Source organism: Rana temporaria, chromosome 5, assembly GCF_905171775.1.
Source record: "Rana temporaria chromosome 5, aRanTem1.1, whole genome shotgun sequence".
In the NCBI taxonomy this organism is placed as follows: Eukaryota; Metazoa; Chordata; class Amphibia; order Anura; family Ranidae; genus Rana; species Rana temporaria.
This window is the reverse complement of record NC_053493.1, coordinates 319253554-319276923: the sequence shown is the minus strand read 5'-3', so window position 1 is coordinate 319276923 and position 23370 is coordinate 319253554. Positions and strand designations below refer to the sequence as shown.

At 40.7% G+C, this 23370-nt stretch overlaps 1 protein-coding gene across 4 annotated transcripts in view; it reads left to right on the top strand.

Moving 5' to 3' along the window:
- The window catches only part of RB1CC1 (RB1 inducible coiled-coil 1), a 234092-nt gene that overhangs the window by 127389 nt on the left and 83333 nt on the right, over positions 1 to 23370 (top strand). For all 4 annotated transcript variants that reach the window (XM_040354194.1, XM_040354196.1, XM_040354193.1 and 1 more), the window contains exons 8-12: positions 7013 to 7197; positions 12959 to 13145; positions 16105 to 16186; positions 19569 to 19630; positions 21526 to 21629. In XM_040354194.1, coding sequence (XP_040210128.1) covers positions 7013 to 7197; positions 12959 to 13145; positions 16105 to 16186; positions 19569 to 19630; positions 21526 to 21629 — 620 coding nt within the window. The remainder of the gene's footprint in view (positions 1 to 7012; positions 7198 to 12958; positions 13146 to 16104; positions 16187 to 19568; positions 19631 to 21525; positions 21630 to 23370) is intronic.

Below are 23370 nucleotides of genomic sequence, written 5' to 3'. Positions count from 1 at the left end.
CGTCTTTTAATATGTCTTTTAATTGTGCATCTGGTTTTTTAATCCAGTTACCAAACAGGTCCATTTTCCCTGGTACAAAAAAATTTGTGTCAAATAAAGGGATTAGTGGGGAGTTATAGCCCCATCTATGTTTTTTATGTGCCCTATCCCATGTAGACATGGATGCCAATGTGATTTTGTGCATGTGCGGATTTATTTGTCTAAAATGTGGCGGTATCCAAATCTCTTTTCCTAACAGTGACTTATTTGAACAACTTTCTAATCTCACCCACCTTTTCTCTTTGTTATCTCTGACCCAATCAACCACCCGTGCCATGTGAATGGCCATATAATATGTGTAAATATCAGGTACCCCCAAACCACCATGTTCCTTATCTCTAATTAACACCTCCATACTTATGCGCATTTTTTTGTTCCGCCATATAAACCTATTTAATAACTGTTTTAGTATTTTAAAGTAAGCACCCGGTAGTGCGATTGGTAACATTTGAATTATATATAATATTTTAGGGAGAGTAAACATTTTAAAACAATTTATTCTCCCTAGTAGGGATCTTTGTCTCAATGCAATTCTCTTTAAATCTTTTTTAATATCATTTAATAATGGTATATAATTCTGTAGGTAGATTAGGTCAGGGGATGATGTAATATTAACTCCCAAATATTTTATCTCGGTATCTTTCCAAATAAATGGAAACTCTTGCTTGTATCTCCGTACGTCCTGTGGATTCACGCTAATATTAAGGATTTCTGATTTTAGAGGATTGATTTTGAAATTAGCTACATCTCCATACAATTTGAGGGTTTTTAATAGATTCGGGAGTGTTATAGTTGGATTCGTTATAAATAATAAGATATCGTCGGCGAACGCTGCGAGTTTATGTTCCCCATCATTTGTTTGTATCCCCCTGATGTCGGGGTTATTTCTAATCCCGGCCAGCAATGGTTCCAAAGATAAAATAAAAGGGGGGACAGGGGGCACCCCTGTCTAGTCCCATTGAACATTTCAAATGTCCCAGACAATGTCCCATTCACCTTAACTCTTGCCGTTGGGTGTTTATACAGGGCACTTATCCACCCCATCATTTTTGGACCGATCCCGATAAACTCCAATGTGTTCAATAGAAATCCCCAGTCTACCCTGTCGAAAGCCTTTTCGGCGTCTATAGACAGGAGTAGACCTGGGGATTTACTATCTTTTATTATCTGTGTCAACAGAAGTGTTCTGATGCTATTGTCCCTGCCTTCCCTCCCGGGGACAAAGCCTACTTGATCAGTATGTACTAAATCTTTCATGATTGTTTTCAATCTCCCTGCTAAGATTTTGGCGAACAATTTTACGTCCGCATTTAATAGCGAGATGGGTCTAAAACTAGAACATAAGGAGGGATCTTTACCTATCTTAGGGATTACTGTAATTGCAGCTTCTAATGCCTCTTGACGAATATCCCAGTTTAAACCAATACCGTTTATATAAGAGCACATCCTGGGGATCAGAATGTCACTGAACTTTTGGTAATATGCAATTGTTAGCCCATCGGGGCCTGGGCTTTTCCCCTTTGGTGACTCCTTTAAATTATTACGAATTTCCATTTCCGTTATAGGTTCTTCTAAAAAACTAATTTTGTCATCTGGTATTTTATTTAAACATGTGTTACTTAAAAAAATTTTTGTATTAACACTTCTCCTTTTTATTTTTTCCGAGGTGTCCCCTTGCGATATCGAATACAACTTCCCATAGTATTCTTGAAATACTCTTGCAATCTCTGATGTTGTATATACCTTACTCCCTTTGCCTGTTTGAATGCATTCTATAAAATTACCCTTAAATTTGTTTTGAAACCCTTTTGCTAGGTATTTACCCGACAAGTCACCCCATTGATAATTCTCTTTCTTACGTCTGTAAGATGCCGCTCTATTTTCATATTCGATAAGATCTCTTAATTCCTCTCTTTTTAAAATGACGGTGCGCTCCGCTTCAAGCTCTCCTGTTAGTTTATGGGTCTGTTCAAGATCCAAGATAGTTTTATATAACTCATCATATTTCTTCTTAGTTTCTTTTTTTTTCGCTGATCCTATTGCGATCAGTATGCCCCTAATATAGGCCTTGTGGGCCTCCCAAACTAAAGATTCCGACATGTGTTCGGAGCAGTTTGTCTTGAAATACCATTCTAATTCCTGTTTTATCCTTTCTACAACCTCTTCATCCTGTATTAAATCCTCGTTAAGTCTCCATTTGGTGTTACTTTTGGGAGCTCCCTCGATTTTTAAGTTGATTGAAACTGGCGCGTGATCCGACAGGGTAGTTATCCCTATTCCCGAACTTGTCACTACGTCCAATGAGCTATGATCCACTAAAAAAAAAATCGATCCTAGAGTACGTCCCGTGTACAGCGGAGTAGAATGAGTAATCACGTGTTTTCGGATGCTGTATTCTCCAAACATCTATCAATTGGAGTTGTTGTAATTTTTTTTTAAGTAATTTTCTTTGTGCATCTCCAGTCCGCTGTGCACGGGACGTACAATCGAGATCCAGATCCAGACAGAGGTTCATATCACCCGCCACAACTACCCTGCCTATCCTGAAGTCCATAAACATCTCGATGACCCCCTTAAGAAATCTCATGGAGTTCTTATTTGGACAGTAAATATTCGCAATAGAATAATCCACTTCATTTATTTTTCCTCTAAGTAGGAGATACCGCCCCTCGGGATCTGCTTTTCTCTCTACCAGGACGAATCTAACTTCCTTAGCAAACCCTATGGCAACCCCCTTTGCCAGCGAGTCTCCGTAGTACCATAATGGGTAATCCGGTGAGCTTATTTTAAGATTTGATTCCTGCGAGATATGTGTCTCTTGTATGAGTACTATATCTGCTTTAAGATGTTTAATTTCTCTTAAAATGTTACCCCTTTTTAACGGGGAATTTAATCCCCTTACATTATATGAGAGTATTTTTAAGGTTCCCATAATATCTACTAGATAGTCACTCGCCCCCCGACCACTCCCGTTACATTGTTATTATTGTATTCGGTTGCTATAAGTTGAGTCATGTCACTCGTCATCTTGCATAGACAGGATTTCCAATAAGCATCAAGGCAAAACCACAACAGGCAGCTTATTTCTGAAACTGATGACCGGAGATACTCCCCCCCAACCCCTCTCCCCCCACCCCCCCCCACCTCCCCCCATTTACTCTGTACTATGACCCCTCCATTCACCCTAACCCTCCCCCCTCCCTCCCTTCCCCCACCAATAGGGGCATTACGGCCTTATATAGGCACCTGGATCCGTGGCCAACCTACTCCACCCGGCCCACGGTTCTCGCCCCAGAGGTTGAGCTCTGCGAGTGTGACTACATCCGAACTGCCACCGCCCTCCCCCCAACCAAAAGGCTGGGGGTGGATGAGTAGCCCCAGGACCCTGGAACACCCCGGGTTCACACCAGCCGGTCCCCCCCCGCCCCCCCCCCGACCCCCCCCAGCCCCCCACTTCATCATCTTCGTTTTTTGTTATTCATCTTGTGTGGATATTTTTCTTAATTATTTTCCTCTTTTATTTCCTGGGATAAGGTTCCATGTCTGATGACCCGGTATAGGTGATATCTTCTCTTGTGGTTCATTCCAACCAGGTATCTCTATCAATGGGATGTCCAGTCTCTTACAGAACTTAGTCATCTCTTCAGGGAACCTTAAGGTCGCGGACCTGCCCTCCTTCTTCCCGATTAAACACGCTGGGTAACCCCAAGAATATTGGATACCATGTATTTTTAAATGTTCGAGTAGTGGTTTTAATAATCTCCTTCTAGAGAGGGTCTCGGTGGCAAGGTCCGGAAAGATCTGTAATTCAGTCTCATTGAATGTTACCGGCCTAATGGTTTTAAGACGCTGCCAAATCTGTTCTTTATCTTGGAAATTATGAAATCTTGCGATCACGTCTCTGGGTATTCCCGCTGCCAATTCCGCCGGTTTTCTAATCCGATGAATTCTTTCGAATTTGATTTTTTCCGTTTCTATTTTACCCAAAATGTGGCCGAATAATTTATCAAGTTTTACTTGGAGGTCTTCTCCTTCCAGGTCGGGTAAACCACGGATCCTCAAGTTTTTCCTCCGGTTCCGATTTTCTTGATCTTCCATTCGGTACCTCAAGTTCCTTTGTTCTATTTGTAATTCCTTCATTTGCATTTTTAACTCTGACACCTCAGCTGCTTGACTATCCAGTTTTTCTTCAGTTTCTTCCACTCTTCTCAATAAATGGCTCATGTCATCGTGTACAATCGATATCTCATTTTTTAACGAGAGCTCCATTCGTGAGATTGATAGTTCTAGTCGCGAAAACATCTCTAATAGCTCTGTTTTTGATGGAGGTAAATCTTTATGGGTGGCACCGTGTGGATCCGCAACAACCTCCTCAGACTCTCTGATTGTCACTGTTTCAGAGTACCTTCTCTGTCCATTTTTTTGTTGGCCCATTGATAGTCTGCTTTTTGCCCCAGATGTTTCACTAGGACAGTCTTTGGAAGTGTCTTGTGTCATGTATTTTTTTTATAGTGCCAGGGCTGGCACTTATTTTGGGGGCGTTGGCCACAGCACCCCTAACTGGGCGACCTCTCATTTCTTATATTCTGTTAGTCACACAAAGAAGAAAAAAAAAAAAAAAAAAAATTATCGGAGGACCCCCCAAATACCCTTGACACGGCCAATTGATCGACTATAAGGACTTTCAATTCTGAATAGTTATTCCACTATTGACCCCTCAGGCAGCTCAACAGTTGAATAGCGGATAAGTAGTGGGGCTGTTATTTCCCCTCTAAAAATGTTTTTAATAAAAATAAGAATCGGCAGTCGAGTGGCAATAAATGGCAGATTTACAGTTGAAAAGTCATATCTTAGATAGATATACGCTTATTGCAGTCAATTACCGGAGCATTTTCCAGACCTTAAAGTTATGACTATAGTTACCAGTTGGTGAACCTCTGAAGATAGAAAGGTGTCCTCTGTTTTCCTTATTTTTCCTCCTTCTTCTCCTTTATCTCATGTCTCCTGCTCAAGGGTCTCCCAACCTTTAATATTTAATGTGTAGTGACAACCAGTGAACTGTGGGAGCAATATGAACTGGTAGGTGAGCTTGAGCTGGAAGGTGGTAGGGGGCAGGAAAAGAAAGCCACGCTTCCCCGCGCACTATTCTGGCACACTATTCCCCACACACCCCACACCCCTTGTAATCACTTAAAGTGGCAGTCCACTATCCACTCTGCTTCAGCCTCGCTCACTATAGTGTACTGTAATGCGCTGTACCCTGACACGCTAATCACAACTCAATCGCCTATAATTGTAATCATTTATAGTAACTTATAGTTACTTATAGTTGCATGCAGTTGCTATATAATTAGCTTATGATTAGCTGATAGTTAGTATTTATTTAACATTTAGTTAGTGACAGTCTTCAATCAGCAAACCGCTTCAGCACTTAGCATCACTCGCTGGAGTGCAATTTTATAGTTGACTGATGGTTAGCATTTGGCTAGCATTTAGATATCATTGGGTCAGTGACAGTCTTCTATCAATCCTCCTCTATCAGCAATCCGCTGCAGCTGCAGCCACATTCACTGAGGTGCCTTTATATAGTTTGCTGATGATTAACATTTAGATAGCATTGCGTTAAGGTTTAATCAATGATAGTCACAGTCTTTCTATCAGTCCAATATCAGTAGTCAGCTGCAGCTTCACTCACTGAAGTACGCTGCTCTCTGCTCACTGAACCATGCTGACACGCTGACACACTGGTAACACTGGTAACTCACACACCGCCGAGTCAGACGAATCAGGCTGCGCTTCCTCACGACTCCTCGCGACTCCTCAGCACCGCACAGCGCGCCCAGCACACGGAACCCGAGCCCTTCAGCTCCTCCAACGCCTGCCAAAGTCGGGACCACAAACTCCACGTCTCCAGGAGAACCCCACGGTCACACTCCACAGCGCGGTACCAAGGTACCAAGGTAGCACAGCGGAAGGAGGGGCGGGGGAAGCGGGGGGAAGAGGCACAGCGGGGGGAAGGGAAGAGACACAGCCTAGTGCACGCCCGAGGGATCCATGGAGCCCACGGAGCTCCTCAGAGCTAGCAGCATGTTCCGACGCGCACCCTCATCAGGCCCCGCCCTCCTCGTGAGTCTGCACTGTCATCTTCTAATTCTAAATAATTTCTGTACTACTCTTTGCGATTTTGGGCTGCAATTTACATTGACATCTGCAGAAACCTGCCCAGATGTCTATGAAATAGCAGCTGAAATCATGACCGACATGCGGGAGTGAAATCATGCGAGTTCAGCTTTATTCCCGCTACTCAGTATGAACCTGGGCTCAACCTCATTCATGAAATTTGACCTGAGCACATATATCTGTAGTGTTTACTTATCTCTCTCCAAGCGCCATGTCTTTCTGCTGCTTAATTTCTCTGTTATCAGCAGAGTCACTCTTGACAAGTTCTACGACACACGAGATAACAGCAGCTGAAAATTTGAGTCGGGGAGGGAGCTTAGAGGTAAATAAAGGTAGGTGGTAGCTTAGAGGTAGATAAGCAATCGGCTCTTGCACAGTGTAAGCCCAGACTCCACACCCACCCCTATGTGCTGCTGAAACAGGAAGAAAGGTTATTAACACGATCTGCACTTAATACAATACAGCAGATATACAAGTAAAACTTATGTAGGAGGATTTGTTTGATCTCTGTGTATCATCTGAGGCGCGTTTCTCACAGGAATATTTGTGCACTATTGTGCTTGATTTAATAGTGGATAATGTGAATTCTCATGTAGAGCTGTTTTTTTTATTTATATGTATGCTTCTTACCTGTGTATCAACCAATGTTTCAATGTTTGGTTCTTGTTATTTACTATTCTTGATCTCCTTCATATAACAATTTCTAAATTTTGTACGCTATACCATATATGTGTTATTTTACTCTTAAGAAAACCTCACAATTTAACATATGTATGTTCCTGTTTTACTTTAGGGATTTTTAGCCAATCAGAAGCGGGCTGAAAATTTGAAGGACCCCTCTGTGTTACCAGACTTGTGTTTGAGCCATGCAAACCAATTAATGATTATGTTAACAAACCACAGAAAACTGCTGGACATCAAGCAGAAATGTACCACTGCCAAACAGGAGCTTGCCAACAATCTACAAGTCAGACTAAAGTAAGCTGTATTATGTTGTTGTGCTGTTTGACTGCTGAAAACTTTTTAGTTTTTTTTTTGTTATGGCATACAGGGTGTAGATCCAGGTACAATGAGTTATACTGCTTTAGGAGATTGGACACTAGCAAACCAAAGCTGTTAGAGCAGCCTACTCCACTCCCAGCATGCCTCTGTTTTTACTCATTGTCTTAGAAGACTGGAAATCTTCTCTTCTCAATATTTTTTTTCTACTGGCAAGATTCTTCAGGTGCTGCAGAATCACTGGGGATCATTTGGCAGTTTCTAGAGCTGCTGATACTCAGCATAACATTTGAAGATTATACCCAGACCCCACTGTAAAAGAGATACAGGGATGGCCTGTAGTGTGATTGTAACTTGTAATGCTTTCCACATTGTTGTATTTATTGTTAGTTATGGTAATATAAAATCTACCTTCATTATTATAGCTCAGAAGAAAAATATATATTTTAATTGTACAGTCCGGACACAGGCATAATATTCCCACACCATGACTTATAGGCGTGTTCTTTCGGGTGATCAGACACTGACACGCCCCCTCCCTTATAACTCCACCCTTTTCCTCGAGTCTCCAGTATTGTGCTAGAATCTGAAGGTGATGGACCTTTTCCCCTTTACAGAGAAAAGCACCTGTTTCATAAAAGTTTTAGGCCTAATTGTAGTCTCTTTTCAAGGTGGTACCTGCCAATTTCATTCACAAACACTTCATCTAAATATTTTGTCATCCCCGAAACAAGGTTAACTGGGGAAAACCAAGTTCTCCATCAACATATTGGAGCTCAGAGGAGTCTGGTTGAACCTGCAGTACTGGACCTCTCTTCTGAATGGATTCCCAATCAGGGTCCGTTCAAATGATGCAATGGCTGTGGCCTACATTATCCATCAAGTAGGGATAAGGAGTCTGGCTGGCTTAAAGGATGCAAACAAGATAATCTTGTGGACAGAAATGCACTGTCCAGCAATCTCTCTGGCTCACATCCCAGAAGTGGACAATCAAAAAGCAGACTACCTCAGCCACCATCGCCCGAATCAAGGGGAATGGGCCCTTTATCCAAATGTCTTCAATCTAAAATGGGGGTATTCCGGATATGGGCATCCTAGCCTCCAGATTTAGCCACACGCGACCTCTGTTGCCTAGCTCTAGCTACAGATACCTTGCTAACTCCCTGGTCGTACTTCAGGACAAATTATGCCTTTCTGCTATCTCAAGGCCCTCTATTCTATCCTGCTTCTCAGTTTTGTCTTTAATGGCATGACTGTTAAAAACCAACTCTTAAAGGAATTGATCCTATCCTGTCTTGGGTAGAACTTCATGTTTCCGTTCTATCCACCATCCACAATTCCTAGGGTGGAAAATTGGCAGCCATATTTTCTCAACTGACAATGACTGACACTGAGGGAGTGGTTAATTCACCCAGAGATGTTCAGGGAATTCTGCCAAAGGTGGGGAGCCCCGGATATGGATCTTCTGGAATTCAGGTGCAATGTGAAGCTGGAATAATTAATAATAAGGATCAGGGATCCCTGCGTTTTTGCGATCAATGCTCTTGCGACAACGTGGGATTCATTTTCCGTAATTTATGCCTTCCTGCCATTACAGCGTCTACCCTTCCTGAAATGTGGTACTCCAACATGGTAAACTGGTCAGTGTGCAAACCATGAACTCTAAGGCCGCGTACACATGGTCGATCCAAACCGATGAAAACGGACTGAAGTTCAGTTTCATCGGTCCAAACCGACCTATCGGCCCATCGGTCTTTTGTCCTTCGGACAAAAGTTAGAGAACTTTCTTTTTTTTTTCAATCAAGTTTAATTTTATTATGAAAAGTAGATGGTACATCAGATGTTATACATTAGATAAATATCAATACATTGTGATATAGAAACTCATATATTAATAGTACATTACATTCTAACAATACTTAGGTTCCAATGAAGGGATTACTCTATAGTCAGAGGTATAAAAAACAAAATTAAAGGAACAAACCCCTGTTTTTATAAATCGATCCATCGGAGGTCTAATAATTATACTTATACTATATACTCCAAACTATCATCCAATATAATTCAAAGTCATGGCAGTCTATAGTATTTGTCAAATCATAAGTAATACCATTTGACCTCTTAAGAATAATTAAATTCTATACCTCCCACCCCTAATCCTTCAAACACACAGTCGAGTCGTTTCAACCAATGTATAGTTTCCCATTAATTCATTTCATCCCCCATTGCCAAAATATTTTCATATTGAGAATTGGAAGGGATAAAATGAAAAGATAAAGATTGAATAAACAACCATAAACTTTGTCAAACTGATATTTCCGGATTATTTAAAAAAATATTTTGACACCAGAAAATATCGTCAAACAACCATATCTAGAAATTGTCTGAGGAACTGAATCCACCTCCAATATACTCTCCACAGGATCCATGAGTCAAAAGATATTATATCCAGAAATTCCAGTTTATCCAAATTGATCATAGAGTGCATCCAAATGGATAAAAAAAAATGTTTTATATGATAAAGAAGAGTACCAAGTCATTAACAACATATTCACATATAGATAGTACCATATGTTATCTAAAAATTAGAAATAAAAGAACATTTAAAGAAATCGAACCAAGAGGTGAACAGGAAGAAAGAAAAAGGATGAATAGATGAGGACTAAAGATCAGAGAGGAAGAAGAGTAGATAGCCTACCTGCCAAGTGTATACAACAGAATACGGTGAATCAACATATTAAATTCACGTTGAATTTAATATACCCAAGTACTTCATCCACGGTTCCCAAATCTCATGAAACTGGTTACCTGAATCTAACAACAAGCCCAACCGTTTTTCATTCTCCATTATCCAAGTCACTTTCCTTTTCATATATGATATCGAAACCGTCGATTTTTTCCAAGCAGCAGCTATCGAAATCCTTGCTCCTACTAGGATAAATAATATCAATCTTCTTGTAGACTTATGAGCATGCGGTACTAGTCCATTCAGCAAAGCAATCGCTGGAGATTGGTGTATATTACAACCAGTTATACGTCTTATAATATGAAATACCCTATTCCAGTATCTGCGTATTTTTGGGCATTCCCACCATATATGAATCATAGAACCAACTCCCTGACATCCTCTAAAACATAGAGGCGACAGAGAGGGGTAAATAGTGGCTAGCTTCAAGGGTACCAAGTACCATATAGTAAAGACCTTCAGATTAGCTTCTATAAGTGAAGCATTGGTAATCCCTTTCACAGATCTATCAAAATTAGAGTACCATTCTTTCAAATCCCATTCAACCTGAAGATCCCTTTCCCAAGCAATCATATGAGGTAATTTTTGTTCATTAGCAGCAAGCAATTTATATATTATAGAAATTCCTCCCCTAACTTTCTTTAAAATCGAACTGATGGACCGCTGACCGATAGGTCCAAACCGATGGTTAGTACACAAAAGCATTGGTTCAAAACTCGCGCATGCTCAGAATCAAGTCGACACATGCTTGGAAGCATTGAACTTCGTTTTTTTTTCCAGCACGTCGTTGTTTTTTACGTCACCACATTCTGACCTGATCGTTTTTTGGAACGATGGTGTGTACGCACATCAGACCATCAGGCCACTTCAGCGGTGAACCGTCGGACCATTCTTATCGGATGGACCGATCGTGTGTACGCGGCCTTAACGGTTTGACCAAACCTTGCAAGCTCCGATTTTTTTCCATCCTTTAGTTACAGTCGCTGGCTTTAGTGACATGGCTGTTGAAGCAAGAGTTTTGGGAGACGGGCATGTTTCTGATTTGATCATTCCTACCTTACTGACAACTATGAAGTCCGCTCCAATAAAATACCTACCACAGAATTCAAAAGTCTTATTTAGCCTAAGATACGAAGAAAGAGGATGGATAGCCGCACTCCAATGACCAAACGGTTGTCTTTTATTCAAAGACAACCGTTTGGTCATTGGAGTGCGGCTATCCATCCTCTTTCTTCGTATCTTATGCATGGTCAGTGCATTGCCAGCACCCACGGTATCCTGAGTCAGTCCATCTCTACATAGTGACCCACCTGGAGCGGTGATCCCTTCTCTTATTTAGCCTAGTGAAAGGCTCAGGGACTTCAATCTTAATGTCATGGGCTGCATCCTGGCTTTTCTCCAGTCTGGAGTTGACTAGGGACTGGCCTTAAGTACAATCGAGGGTCAGATTTTGGCCTTGGCAGTCCTCTTCCAGACACTCATTGCTTTGTACAAGGGGTCAAGACTAGGTTGGCTCCATGAGACCTCAACTTGGTACTTTATGTATTGCAGAAATGTCAGTTTGAACCCTTCTGGGACATGTCCTTGGTCCTTCTGACATAGACATTTATTTTTATGATTGCCATTACTTCAGCTTGTAGAGTTTCAGAATTGGTCACTCTCGTCTTTAAGGGACTGTTCCTGGTGATTCTTTGTGACAAGGTGGTTTTGCAGCTCAGCTGTCCTTTTTAGCTAAGGTGGACTCTTTGTTCTATCTTAACCAGGCGCTGAGGGACAACGCTCTCCATACCTTGAATGCGGTATGTGCAGTCAAGATTTATCTGTAGTGGACCCCTGCAATTTGTCAGTCTGATTCCCTCTTTGTGCTTCCAAAAGGCCCAAGGAAAGGTCACGCAGCTTCCGAATCTACTATTTCTCGATGGCTCGATCAGCTTATCTTGCAAGCTTAAAGTCTCAAGGACAAAGTTCCACAGTTTTTGATGAAGGCTCATTTTACCATGGGTGTTAATGATTCCTGGGTTATTCAACATCAGGCTTTTGTAAATCAAGTTTGTAATGCTACTGTCTGGTCTTCAGTTCATACTTTTATAAAGTTTTACCAAGTGGATGTTCAATCCTCTGAGGACACTGCCTTTGGTTGTTGGGTCTTGCGGGCTACTGCGTAAGGTTTTAACCTGTTCTGGTTTAATTGTTTGGGGTCTGTTGGCTTTGTGTGCCCTACCCTGTTATTCAGTGATTTTGACACCCCTTTTATAATGGAGATGGAGATACCCTATAGCTTGGAATGTCTGATAAGGAAAATAGGATTTATTGGTTTACCTTTATAATCATTTTCTTGGAGTACATCACATTATACAGGGATTCCACCCCTTCACCTTTGTTGTTTTATTGCTTGCTATAAAAATAAAGCTATGACCAGCTGGGAGGGGTATGCCTGGGATGAGATTGCCTGTCTTTTCCCCCTGCCTTAATTGCCAGCATCCAATCACCTGAAGGTGGCAGAATAACCTTATTTCAATGGACCTGAAGATACCCTTTGTCCTGTGATGAACTCCAAGAAAAGGATTTCACAGGTAAACCAATAATCCAATTGTTATGAAGGTTAAAAATGTCATTTTAATTAATAGTGTATTTAAAGCCCAACATTTTTTCGTGGTTTGAATAAGTATGGAAGGGTTCAATTTTTTTTTCCTCAGGTTTTATTAATATCCCTTTTAAGGGGATTCATTCTCACTCTTTGTCCTGGTTACCAAGGTTGCAGAAATTCATGGGAAAATGTTTTGAACTTGGACATTTGTTATAGTAGCAAGAGAGGATTTGTAAAAAATAAAAACAGTGCTATTGAGCACTAATGTTAGAAGTTTGTGGGTGATTGACATTTATGTTTATTCTTTGTCTTCCACAATAAAATGTTTAATTAAGTTATATGTAGAAGCATCTTGTTACACAGACATTCTCAGAGATTGTTGAACTGAAGTATTTCTTGCTTTTCAGGTGGTGCTGCTTTGTAATGCTGCATGCTGACCAAGATGGGGAAAAAATCCAGGCTTTATTTCGACTTTTAATGGAGCTTCTTGAAAGGGTGAAAATAGTTGAGGCATTGAGTACAGTTCCTCAAATGTATTGCTTAGCGGTGGTTGAGGTTGTCAGGAGGAAAATGTTCATAAAACACTACAGAGAGGTAAGTAGTAAAAGTTTTGTTTGGGGCCTTTAAAAATGACAAGTAGATTGGAGTGGATTCTACTGCAACCAGGGTCTAAGCGCATGATGCTTTTGGCACAACGCAAGGTTTCCTTGTACTGGATAAAGAAAAAAAAAATCAAAATAGTTTTCATTAATAGTGTAAAGGACTTGGATTAAAGATTTGACTAACGTTAGGTGGTTAGTTTATGTGTTTGAGTTGGGGAGAGAAGACCGGTAAAGCCCGCTTTAGGGGTTAAAGTGAGAGACTAAGAGCAGGACTTGCATGCTCTTGCTATATATATTTTTTCTAACTATTGTTTTCATGTGGGTTTTTTTCTGATACTATCCCCCAATCCCACTGCCTGACTTATGGATGCGTGTGCCTGCTGGGACCATTGGAGCCCCTCTGGCATCTCTACTTTGTGCATGCTCCCAAACTGAACTAAAAGCTTACATGCAGCTGTTCCCAGTGCAGCACACAGACAGCATGAGAAACGTAGAACCAAAGCAACATCTCGGGAACTGCTATCAATCTCCTCTGTGGAGGAGGAGGAGAGGCATGGCCTTGGTTCTGTGTCTCTAACTTACAGCAATACACGTATACTTAATATTTCAGGTTAGGTAAATAACATCCTGTTGAATAACCTATTTATTCCATATATAGGCCCGGATTCAGAAAGAAGTAACGACGGCGTATCTCCAGATACGCCGTTGTAACTCCGAATGCGGGCCGTCGCAACTCGGCGCCTGATTCATAGAATCAGATACGCCTCACAGTTGCCTAGATACGAGCGGTGTAAGTCTCTTACGCTGTCGTATCTTAGTTGCATATTTACGCTGGCCGCTAGGTGACGCTTCCGTAGATTTATCGAATATGGTAATGAGCTAGATACGCCGATTCAGAAACATACGTGCGCCAGGCGCTCTTTTTTATGTCGTTTACGTAAGGCTTTTTTCGGTGTATAGTTACCCCTGCTCTATGAGGCGTAGTCAATGTTGGGTATGGACGTCGGGCCAGCGTCGAATTTTGCGTTGTTTGCGTAAGTCACACGCGAATAGGGCTGTGCGTAAGTTACGTTCACGTCTAAAGCAATGACTATTTGTGGCGTAATTTGGAGCATGCGCACTGGGATACTTTCATGGACGGCGCATGCGCCGTTCGTTAGTAACGTCAATTACGTGGGGTCACGACTGTTTAGCATACAACACGCCCCCTACCAGCCTATTTTGAATTACGTGGGCTTACGCCGGCCCATACACGCTACGCCGCCGTAACTTTGGGCGCAAGTTCTTTCTGAATACGGGACTTGCCTCTCAAAGTTACGGCGGTGTAGCGTATATGAGATACGCTACGCCCGCCTAAAAATAGCCATTTGTATCTGAATCCGGGCCATAGTATTCCTTGGGTACTTATGTTGCAGTTTGTTTTGCACCTAAAGCCTGGTACACGGAGCTGCGGTGGCTCAACGCGATTGGCACTGCGCTGACAAGCCATTCACCTCTGCAGCTAGAGGTTCGGATCCCGGTCTCGGCTTCATGTGAATTGAGTTTGGTGGTCTCAGCCCGGCTCCCGGTGGGTGTGCTATGCAAGGTAAGCCTGTGCTTAGTACGCCCACCCCCCTCCCACAAAAACCACCACACCTACACACGCACTCTAAATTGGGTTAACACACGCACATTGACCATGCGGTCTCTAAAGAGAGGCGAAGGACTAATGGGGCTGGTTGAGCGGGCTAATCCTCTCACTCCCTTATAGGGAGTCCCTCTGCCCCGTTGGGCTTCAAAGCGGAGCAGGTAGGGCGGGCTGTGTGGGAGGACCCCCTCACACACCCGCCATTGCCACCCGGGGCATGGAGAAAGGTGGCAGATTGCCTCTGGGGGAGGCCTGCCTACTCCTAACTCCTGCAGTCCAGCTCCTCTCTCGAGCACACGCACAAAATACACTTTAAAAAAAAAAAAAAAAAGCCTGGTACACAATACAGTTTTTGGTTGCACAAAAAAAACCTGTTAGCTCCGGTTGGAGACGCTGTACTAATAATCCGACATTAGTGCAGCAATTTCCCCCACTGAGCTGTTGTGTTCTGATGGGGGGACAGCCCTTCTCGCCAGAACACTCTGATCAGTGCTCTCTGCCATTGTCTTGGTTTTCCAGCATGCACGTCAGATGGAAGCTGGCCAAACTGATGGCTTCTGCCGGACAGGGTGGCACACACACGGCATGAATTTTAGAAGTTTTTTTTCTTAACTGGCCGAGGTTTCCCAACATTCGGCCTGTGCGTACCTGGCTTAAGTTGCCAGGTCCATCAATGTGCTGGCTTTTTCCAAAACTGAAATATTGGTTTTGCAGGTGCTATTCCTTTATTGTCAGCCTGAGAAAGTTACAGAGCAGCTTTGTTATGCAAATTAGAAAAACTTTTATTTTTATTTAATTTTTTTAGTATGTATCTTCCTTTGTTGGCATCATAATATTCACATACATTTGCATTATGAGCATGTTGAAATTCCTGTCATAGCTTAAACAATGAAGGCATGCACAGTGTTTTTTTTTTTATTCTGATTGAATCTGAGTAAAAGTGAATAAACATCATGTGTAGTTGCCACCATAGATTTTTCCAAATACGATTCCAGTTAAAAAGCCTGGTCGGTGATATGAGATGCTTTCAGTATGCAATGAAGACTCAATTTCTTCTATTTTGAGTTTGCTCTCAGCCCTCAATGTGACCCCAGTTTAATCAGGGGGATCCTATTGACCAGCAAATGCAAAATACAGGAATCCAGGTTTGGGGGGTCTGTGTAGCATGGATTATTTCCAAAGATTTGACATCATCATTACCTAGATAACTATTGAAATAAATAGATATTTTACATGCTGTTGGAAAAGGAAATGTCTGTTATATATTTTTTGATAAATAGATTGAATCCTCAAATTTTAACCAATCTGTATGCTTTTTTAACAGTGGGCAAATGCTTTAGTAAAGGATGGAAAATCACTCTATGAAAATGAAAAAGCAAAAAGGGAAACATTTGGGAAATTGTTTAGTAAGTAATGCCTGGTGTTCATTATGTACCCACAGCTCACAGCACTGACACTGTTAATCATGTTTGCACATCATGTATGAAATCATCCATTTTTCAGAGCATACTCTGAGTGTGTGGTATAGCTTTATGATTATAAGGCTGTTATCAGCAGCTGCACACCATGGAGTAGAGGCAAGGAGCCAATCACAGTGGTTGCTGGCAGCTAACCTCTGTGAATAGACACTTTTTAAACATGAAAGAGTCAGTTTTAACACTATGATTGTAGCTAATTTCTGCTGAAATATACTTAAAACAGTATTATTTATTTTTCTAAGACCCAAACTAAATTCATTGTCTGGAGACAAAACAAAGTTAATTGTAAAGTCCACTAAATACTGTTATTTCATTGTCGATTGGTTTTAACATCTCAACATTTTGGCTTCTTAAAGCTTTTGAGAACATCAGTGGCAAGAGATCCCACAATGGTTCACTGTTCCAGCCAACTGCTCCCATTACAAAGCAATGTTATGCCGCGTACACACGATTGGAAATTCCGACAACAAAATCGTGAATTTTTTTCCGAGGGAATGTTGGCTCAAGCTTGTGTTGCATATACACGGTCACACAAATGTTGTCAAAAATTCTGAACGTCAAGAACGCGGTCACGTACAACACTACGAAGAGCTGAGAAAAATGAAGTTGAATGATTTCGAGCACGAGTAGGATTTTTGTGCGTCGGAATTGCATACAGACGATTGGAATTTCTGACAAGAACTTTTGTTGTCGGAAAAATTGAGAACCAGCTCTCAAATTTTTTTTGGCGGAAATTTCCGACAGCAAATTTTCAATGGAGCCTACACACGGTCGGAATTTCTTACAAAAAGCTCACATCGAACATTTGTTGTCGGAAATTCTGACCATGTGTACGCAGCATAAGTCTGCCACTTTCTCCTGAAGGAGTGAGCAAATCTCAAACTATAGAGTGACTTTACCAATTTTTACCTACTAAAATTGGACAAACACAGAAAGGACAGGGAAGGCCGTCACTGGTGTCTTTTGAGAGTTATAAAAAGCAACAATTCATTTGGCCAACAATTATAGACCCACATTTGTGTTTTTCCCCTCTCATCCCTGCTTTCCATGCCTTATATTGGTCAGCACAAGCATCCATTCATAGTGAAAACACTCAAGGAAGGGAAGGAATGAGGACCCTATTTTATAATTTGTATTTAAACATAAACTGTTCAGCCATTACTTTATGACCACTGACAGACTTGATTATCTAATATTCAGTGGACATATGTTCTGCTGGGATATCTTGGGTCCTACCATTTATGTGGATATTGCTTTGATACAAACAACCTACCTAAACATTCTTGTTGACCATGCACACCCCATTTGTGGAAACAGTATATCTTGGATGTAGTGGCCTATTTTAGCAGGATAATGCACCCTACCACACTGAAAAAAGGTTTGAGGAACATAGCAGTGAGTTTGAGGTGTTGAATTGGCCTCCAAAATGTCTAAATTTTAATCTGATCAGGCATCTGTAGGATATACTGATAAATATACTGATGGAGGCCCCACCTCATACCTTAAAGGATTTTCTACTAATGGTTCGGTGGCAGATTCCACAACAGTCTATTGGCGCTCATACCTCAATGGGTCAGAGCTGTTTTGGAGGCAAAATTGGGACCTACTCAATATTAGGTGGGTGGTTATAAACGTATGGCAGATTGGTGTATCTTTTATCATTATGGGTACTTATATAGCGCGGTTACTTTACAAAGCGCTTCACATATATATTTGTACATTAACATCAGTCCCTGCCCTCAAGGAGCTTACTCTCTACTCACATTCACACATACTAGGGCCAGTTTAGATAGGATCCAATTAACCTAAGTATGGGAGGAAACCAGAGTTCCCAGAAGAAAACCCTCACAGGCACAGGGAGAACATGCAAACTGTGACCATAGTGCTGCTAGGCACTCAGCCAGGGTTTTAAATAAAGTATTGCCTGGGTTCCAGAGTCCCCGGGTAAAAAATCCAATTACAGTTGAACCTGCAATCACACTATGTGACTCCTGCATCTAACAGCCAAGACTAGGCAATAATGCAGTCATACATTATGAAGTATATATTATCGTTATATTTACAATCAATTCATTAGCAATAAAACATTATCATGTAAGGTGGAGGATTCTTTCCCATTAACATATTGTATCTTTATAAAAATGTAAACCTTATATTAAGGCCCCTTTCACAATGACGGACTGATTGGGTTCCGTCTTTCAGTTTTTCAGGCGGACCAGATCAGATCATCCATAGCTCTCCATAGAGCGACGATTTCAGCAGACATGTGCCGTTGACACCTGCCAGCATCTGATCTGATCCTGTCCACTAAAAACAGACGGATGGGCATCGGATCGGATGACAGGCAGTCCCTTTCCATCCGACCCCTACATAGAGGACAGTGGGCTGTGTCCATATCCACTCTGCATAGTGGACACGGACCTGTCATCCGCCTGCTCAGCGGGGCTCAGCAGAGAGATCCCTGCTGAGCAGGTATATCTACTTGACAGAGTCCACCACATCTGAAAGGGGCATAAAACAAACAGTTCATTCCTTAATTCAGTAGTTTAAACACATATATGGTATCCCATGCTGACCAAATTGTAATTTACAGAGTATAAAGATTAGAGTAATATTGTGAGCATTCAAATTGTATTTTCTCATTTGTAGATTCACACACTACGAATAAGTGTCCCTCGGTTATATTGACACCAAACTATTTGTCTAGTAGACTTTCAAAAGAGTTATCGGCAGGTTGCTTGTATTGTATTTACTGCTCCATGATACTTCTAGTGTACCAAGGAAAACCTTTAAGGCTCTGAAACACTTTTTGTGTTTGCTCCATCCTTGTCCCATTCTATTGTCCCACTTCCACTTTATCAGTCAGTCAGCGCCTGTGAATCAACACAGAGCAGCTTTGAGGGAGCAGAAATGAAAGGAATGACAACATTTGCTGGGAACTTGAAGCAACCTACTATATCTAACATGTACGTAATTCAGAGCTCTAAAGAGGCTTTTTTTGATAATGGGCAGCTGCTTGGCGCACTAGATCTATATTCAATAATTGAATTGATTGAAGGTAATAAACAATTAAAGCAGACCACAAATCGCACTGTAATGCTTACGAGTTTAATGCTAATGCAGTCTTTGTACATATGATTTATTTTAAATTCATCATTGACAATCATGGTGTGCAGGTCTTAGTTAACATGTGATGTTTTCAAAGCCTTTTGAGATGTCTAAGCTTGTGTAAAATGTATAGGTCTCTTTGCTGCATACATTTAATGCCATAGCAGTATAGAATTGCTCATTAATATTCTTTCTCCTATAGGGAAATCCTATTTAAGAAATCGTCTTTTTCGAGGACTTGACTCTTGGCCTTCATCTTTCTGTGTATGTATAATGCAGTCTATTACTTAGTCTCTGCTTTTAGAATTGTTTGTGTTGAATTGATATCATTTATTGGTTAACTCTGTAAGTTGAACATGTTTTGCTATGTTTGGTTAGCCATAATACAATTCTGACTCTAAGAACAGTTCTACGCTTAGCAGGAAATGTTTTCTTCTTGTTTCGAAAGATTTGTATTCAGCCCATTTTATTAATCAAAAATGGCACCATGCTGTAACATGCGCTATGCTTTTCTTCATGATCTGCCTAAAAAAACCTCTAAAAATTCTACCACTACAAAAATGTCATTTCAAAATTCACTTTCAGTGTCTTCCACTTTCACTACTGAATGTGTATCCACTAGAGATCCATAAAGCCTCAATCACCCAATTTGGATTGCAAACTCAATAGAATTAATGGCTACTCAAATCCCAAGCGGTAAAAACGCATGAAATTAATTGTCAGGCTTCCCCGTTAAATCCGATTTAGCCTCTGTAGAGGTTTTCCAGATATCCAATCCCCAATGAGGATAATGTATTATCAAATTTAAGCTCACATACCAGAGCAACAAAAGGTGACCATAGTGTAGTATGTATATTAATTTTGCACTTGCACACATTGCTCACTAGATAATAAAAGTTAATATGACAACAAAAACCATGTATCCGTAAAATCCTCCACCTTCATCAAGGATAGCAACCAAAAATGCGCGCACCAGCAGTTACCCAATAGAATGCAAAATCACCAGCGAACGTACTGCCCAATAAAAAGCAGTAGAAAAATGCCTTTTAGAGATCTGTGATGACCCCTTTAAGACTTATCCAGCCTCTTTACTCCCCCAGCAAGAGAAATATGATATTAGATGGCTGTTTTATAAAAAAAAAAGCTGACATATTGTATCGACAAAAAGGGACCATTGCGTAGCATATATAAAAACATTTGTTCATTGATTTAGCATAAAAGGCTCACCAAATATATATTAAAACTGCAACCATATAAAAAAAAAAGAAACCAACCAGTATAACGTGTTGTAAAGCTTTTCAGCACTTACATTAACAGCTTCCACTTGAGATTCGATGCGTCACGCCGCCACATCCAATACCAGGGGAGCCCCTCAACCAATTAAATCTTACTGTGCCGGATGCATGTGCAGTGATGTTGTTTGGTGTAATCGAACATGCACAGTGTATTGTGGGTCCTGTCGTCTGGATGCTTCCACCCTGCTTCCACCCTTTGATGATCAGCTCAATATGGTGGTCAAATCCTGCATGCAATAGCACTCCTGTGCAAAATAATATCTGTATAAATCACAGGAGATGTTAGGGTTAAAGCATGGCACATTACAAGGTATACACAATACGCATAGATGCTCACAGTCAAACGTACAGCGACAAAATAGCAGCATCATCGCCTCCATATAAATTCATATTAAATGACAGGGAACCATCAGTAAGTCATTTAATAAAGATCAAGTTTTACAATGCTCTATGTATACTTATTTTTTTGCATGGAAATTGTTTCATAATCTTTCTGTGTACATACCTAAACAATTAGTCCTAACTCAGCACTGTTTTGACCATTGTATCTGACAACAATTAGCACAAGGGGGGACATGAAATACCATCTTTATTCCTGTGTCCTTCTTTTATAATAAATATGGATATTGTGGATCAGCCATACTTGTATAAAAGGGGATTTTCTACGAGTGTCAACATCGTGATGTGCAGGGGGATTTTTTTGTGCATTATATCCCCCCCCGGTCAGTGCCAAGCCTAAGGTTGAAATACTTATCGTAAATGTTGTATTCTATATTTAAATTATTCTCTAATATAACTCTTGTGTAGGTAGGTCATATTAAACCAGCATTTATGATTAATGCATATATTTTTTATCATACTTAGACTCGAAAGCCTAGGAAATTTGATAGTGAGCTTCCTGATATATCTGTAAACGACCTTCAGTTTTTGCAGTCACTTTGTCCTCCAGAAGTGCAACTTTTCCTCAGGTAATGTCCTCTAGATTTCATGTTTCTTGTTCCCATGTGTTGTAATCATCATGCTTAAAGCGGAACTCCACAGTATCTGAGCACCGCAAACCAATAATGCTATTTAATTAATTTTTAATTTTCAAAGCAAACTCACCAATCCATCCATGTCTCCATGTTTTATTTTGCTGAGAAATCATAGCATTTCTGGCTGGGGACATCTTGAGTAAGGACAGATTCATGTAGCATTTATTCCTGGAATTCATCTGCCTTTAGCTCAGGCATGCAGGCAGAAGGGTGTGCTTAGCTGGGAAAACCCCTCCCAAAGACTCCTGAGATGTATGACATAATTTGTCTAGGCCTGGAAACCAGGAAGTAACTGAAGAAATGTAAAAAAAAAAAAGTTGAAAACGGGTAAACATGATATATTTTCTTATCTATTTACTAATCTAGCAGCATAAATATAAAAAAATAGTCCATGCTGATTGAGAGAGTGATGTTCCATGTTTAATTACAGCAAGCCCTGCTTAAAGTGGATGTCCAGTCAAAACCTTTTCTTCTAGTTGGCGTAGGCTGTGGATGGGTTTAACTGTTACCTGTTTCTCTGTGCCTATTGGGAAGACTCTCTCCCTCACTTTCTTTTCTGTTAGAATAACTAAAAATCAATTTGCCACTACATAGTAACATACATGTAGTCATGGCAAAGATGTATACAGTAGAGACTGGGATAGGTACTAATATAAGTATGGTTGCTATTATACATTCTTTATATTGAAGTGAGGCAGATATTAACTCTACTTGATGACCTTGTAACCTTTTGAATTTTTGGTTCCTTTTAGTATTAAGGAATTTTTTGTCTTCTTTTTTTGCAGCAAACTTCATTTACTCTTATGCCGCGTACACACGGTCGTTTTTTGTAATGAAATAAAACAACGTTTTTAAAAACGTCATTTAAAATGATCGTGTGTGGGCTTCACATCGTTTTTTGTCTTCTAAAAAACGACCAAAAAAAAATTCGAACAGGCTTCAATTTTTTATGTCGTTTTTCAAAATGACGTTTTTTTGTGTCATAAAAAATTATTGTGTGTGGGCTAAAACGACGTTTTAAACGATGTTTTAAACCTGCGCATGCTCAGAAGCAAGTTATGAGACGGGAGCTTGAATGGAACAGAGTGCCGTCGTACATGTTGTACGAAACCGCGCTTTGCTAGAGCATTTTCAGAAAACGATAGTGTGTGGGCAAAGTCGTTTTTTATGATGAAGTTAGAAAAACTTCGTTTTTTTTTTTTCATGATGAAAAACTTTGTTTTATTTCATCACAAAAAACGACCGTGTGTACGCGGCATTACTCACCCCCTTCCATTTTTTTGTGGGTTTCATGGCTACATTTTATATTTTATTGCTCAGTCATTTCACCTGATTAATTAAGGTCCATATGTTTATTTGTCGCCTTCAAATTCCCTCTGCTAATCATAGGCCCCTTTCACACAGGACAGATTCCTTTCCGATTAGCAGGGGGATCAGCTCAGAGATCCCCCACTGACCGGAGCAGAGCGAGTGATATGCTCTCCCTCAGCAGTAAAATGCTATAGGAGCATGGTTCAAAAAATGGCTAATGTAATTCAGACATTTCAAAAATCCCTAAATTTGTACTTCATGCTTCTTTTCAAAACATAGTCCATTTTTCATGTTCCTATTCATATTGACATTTTATATGGCAGCAACAGTGAGTCATCAGAGCAAGCAGGTGGTGATCTGGATG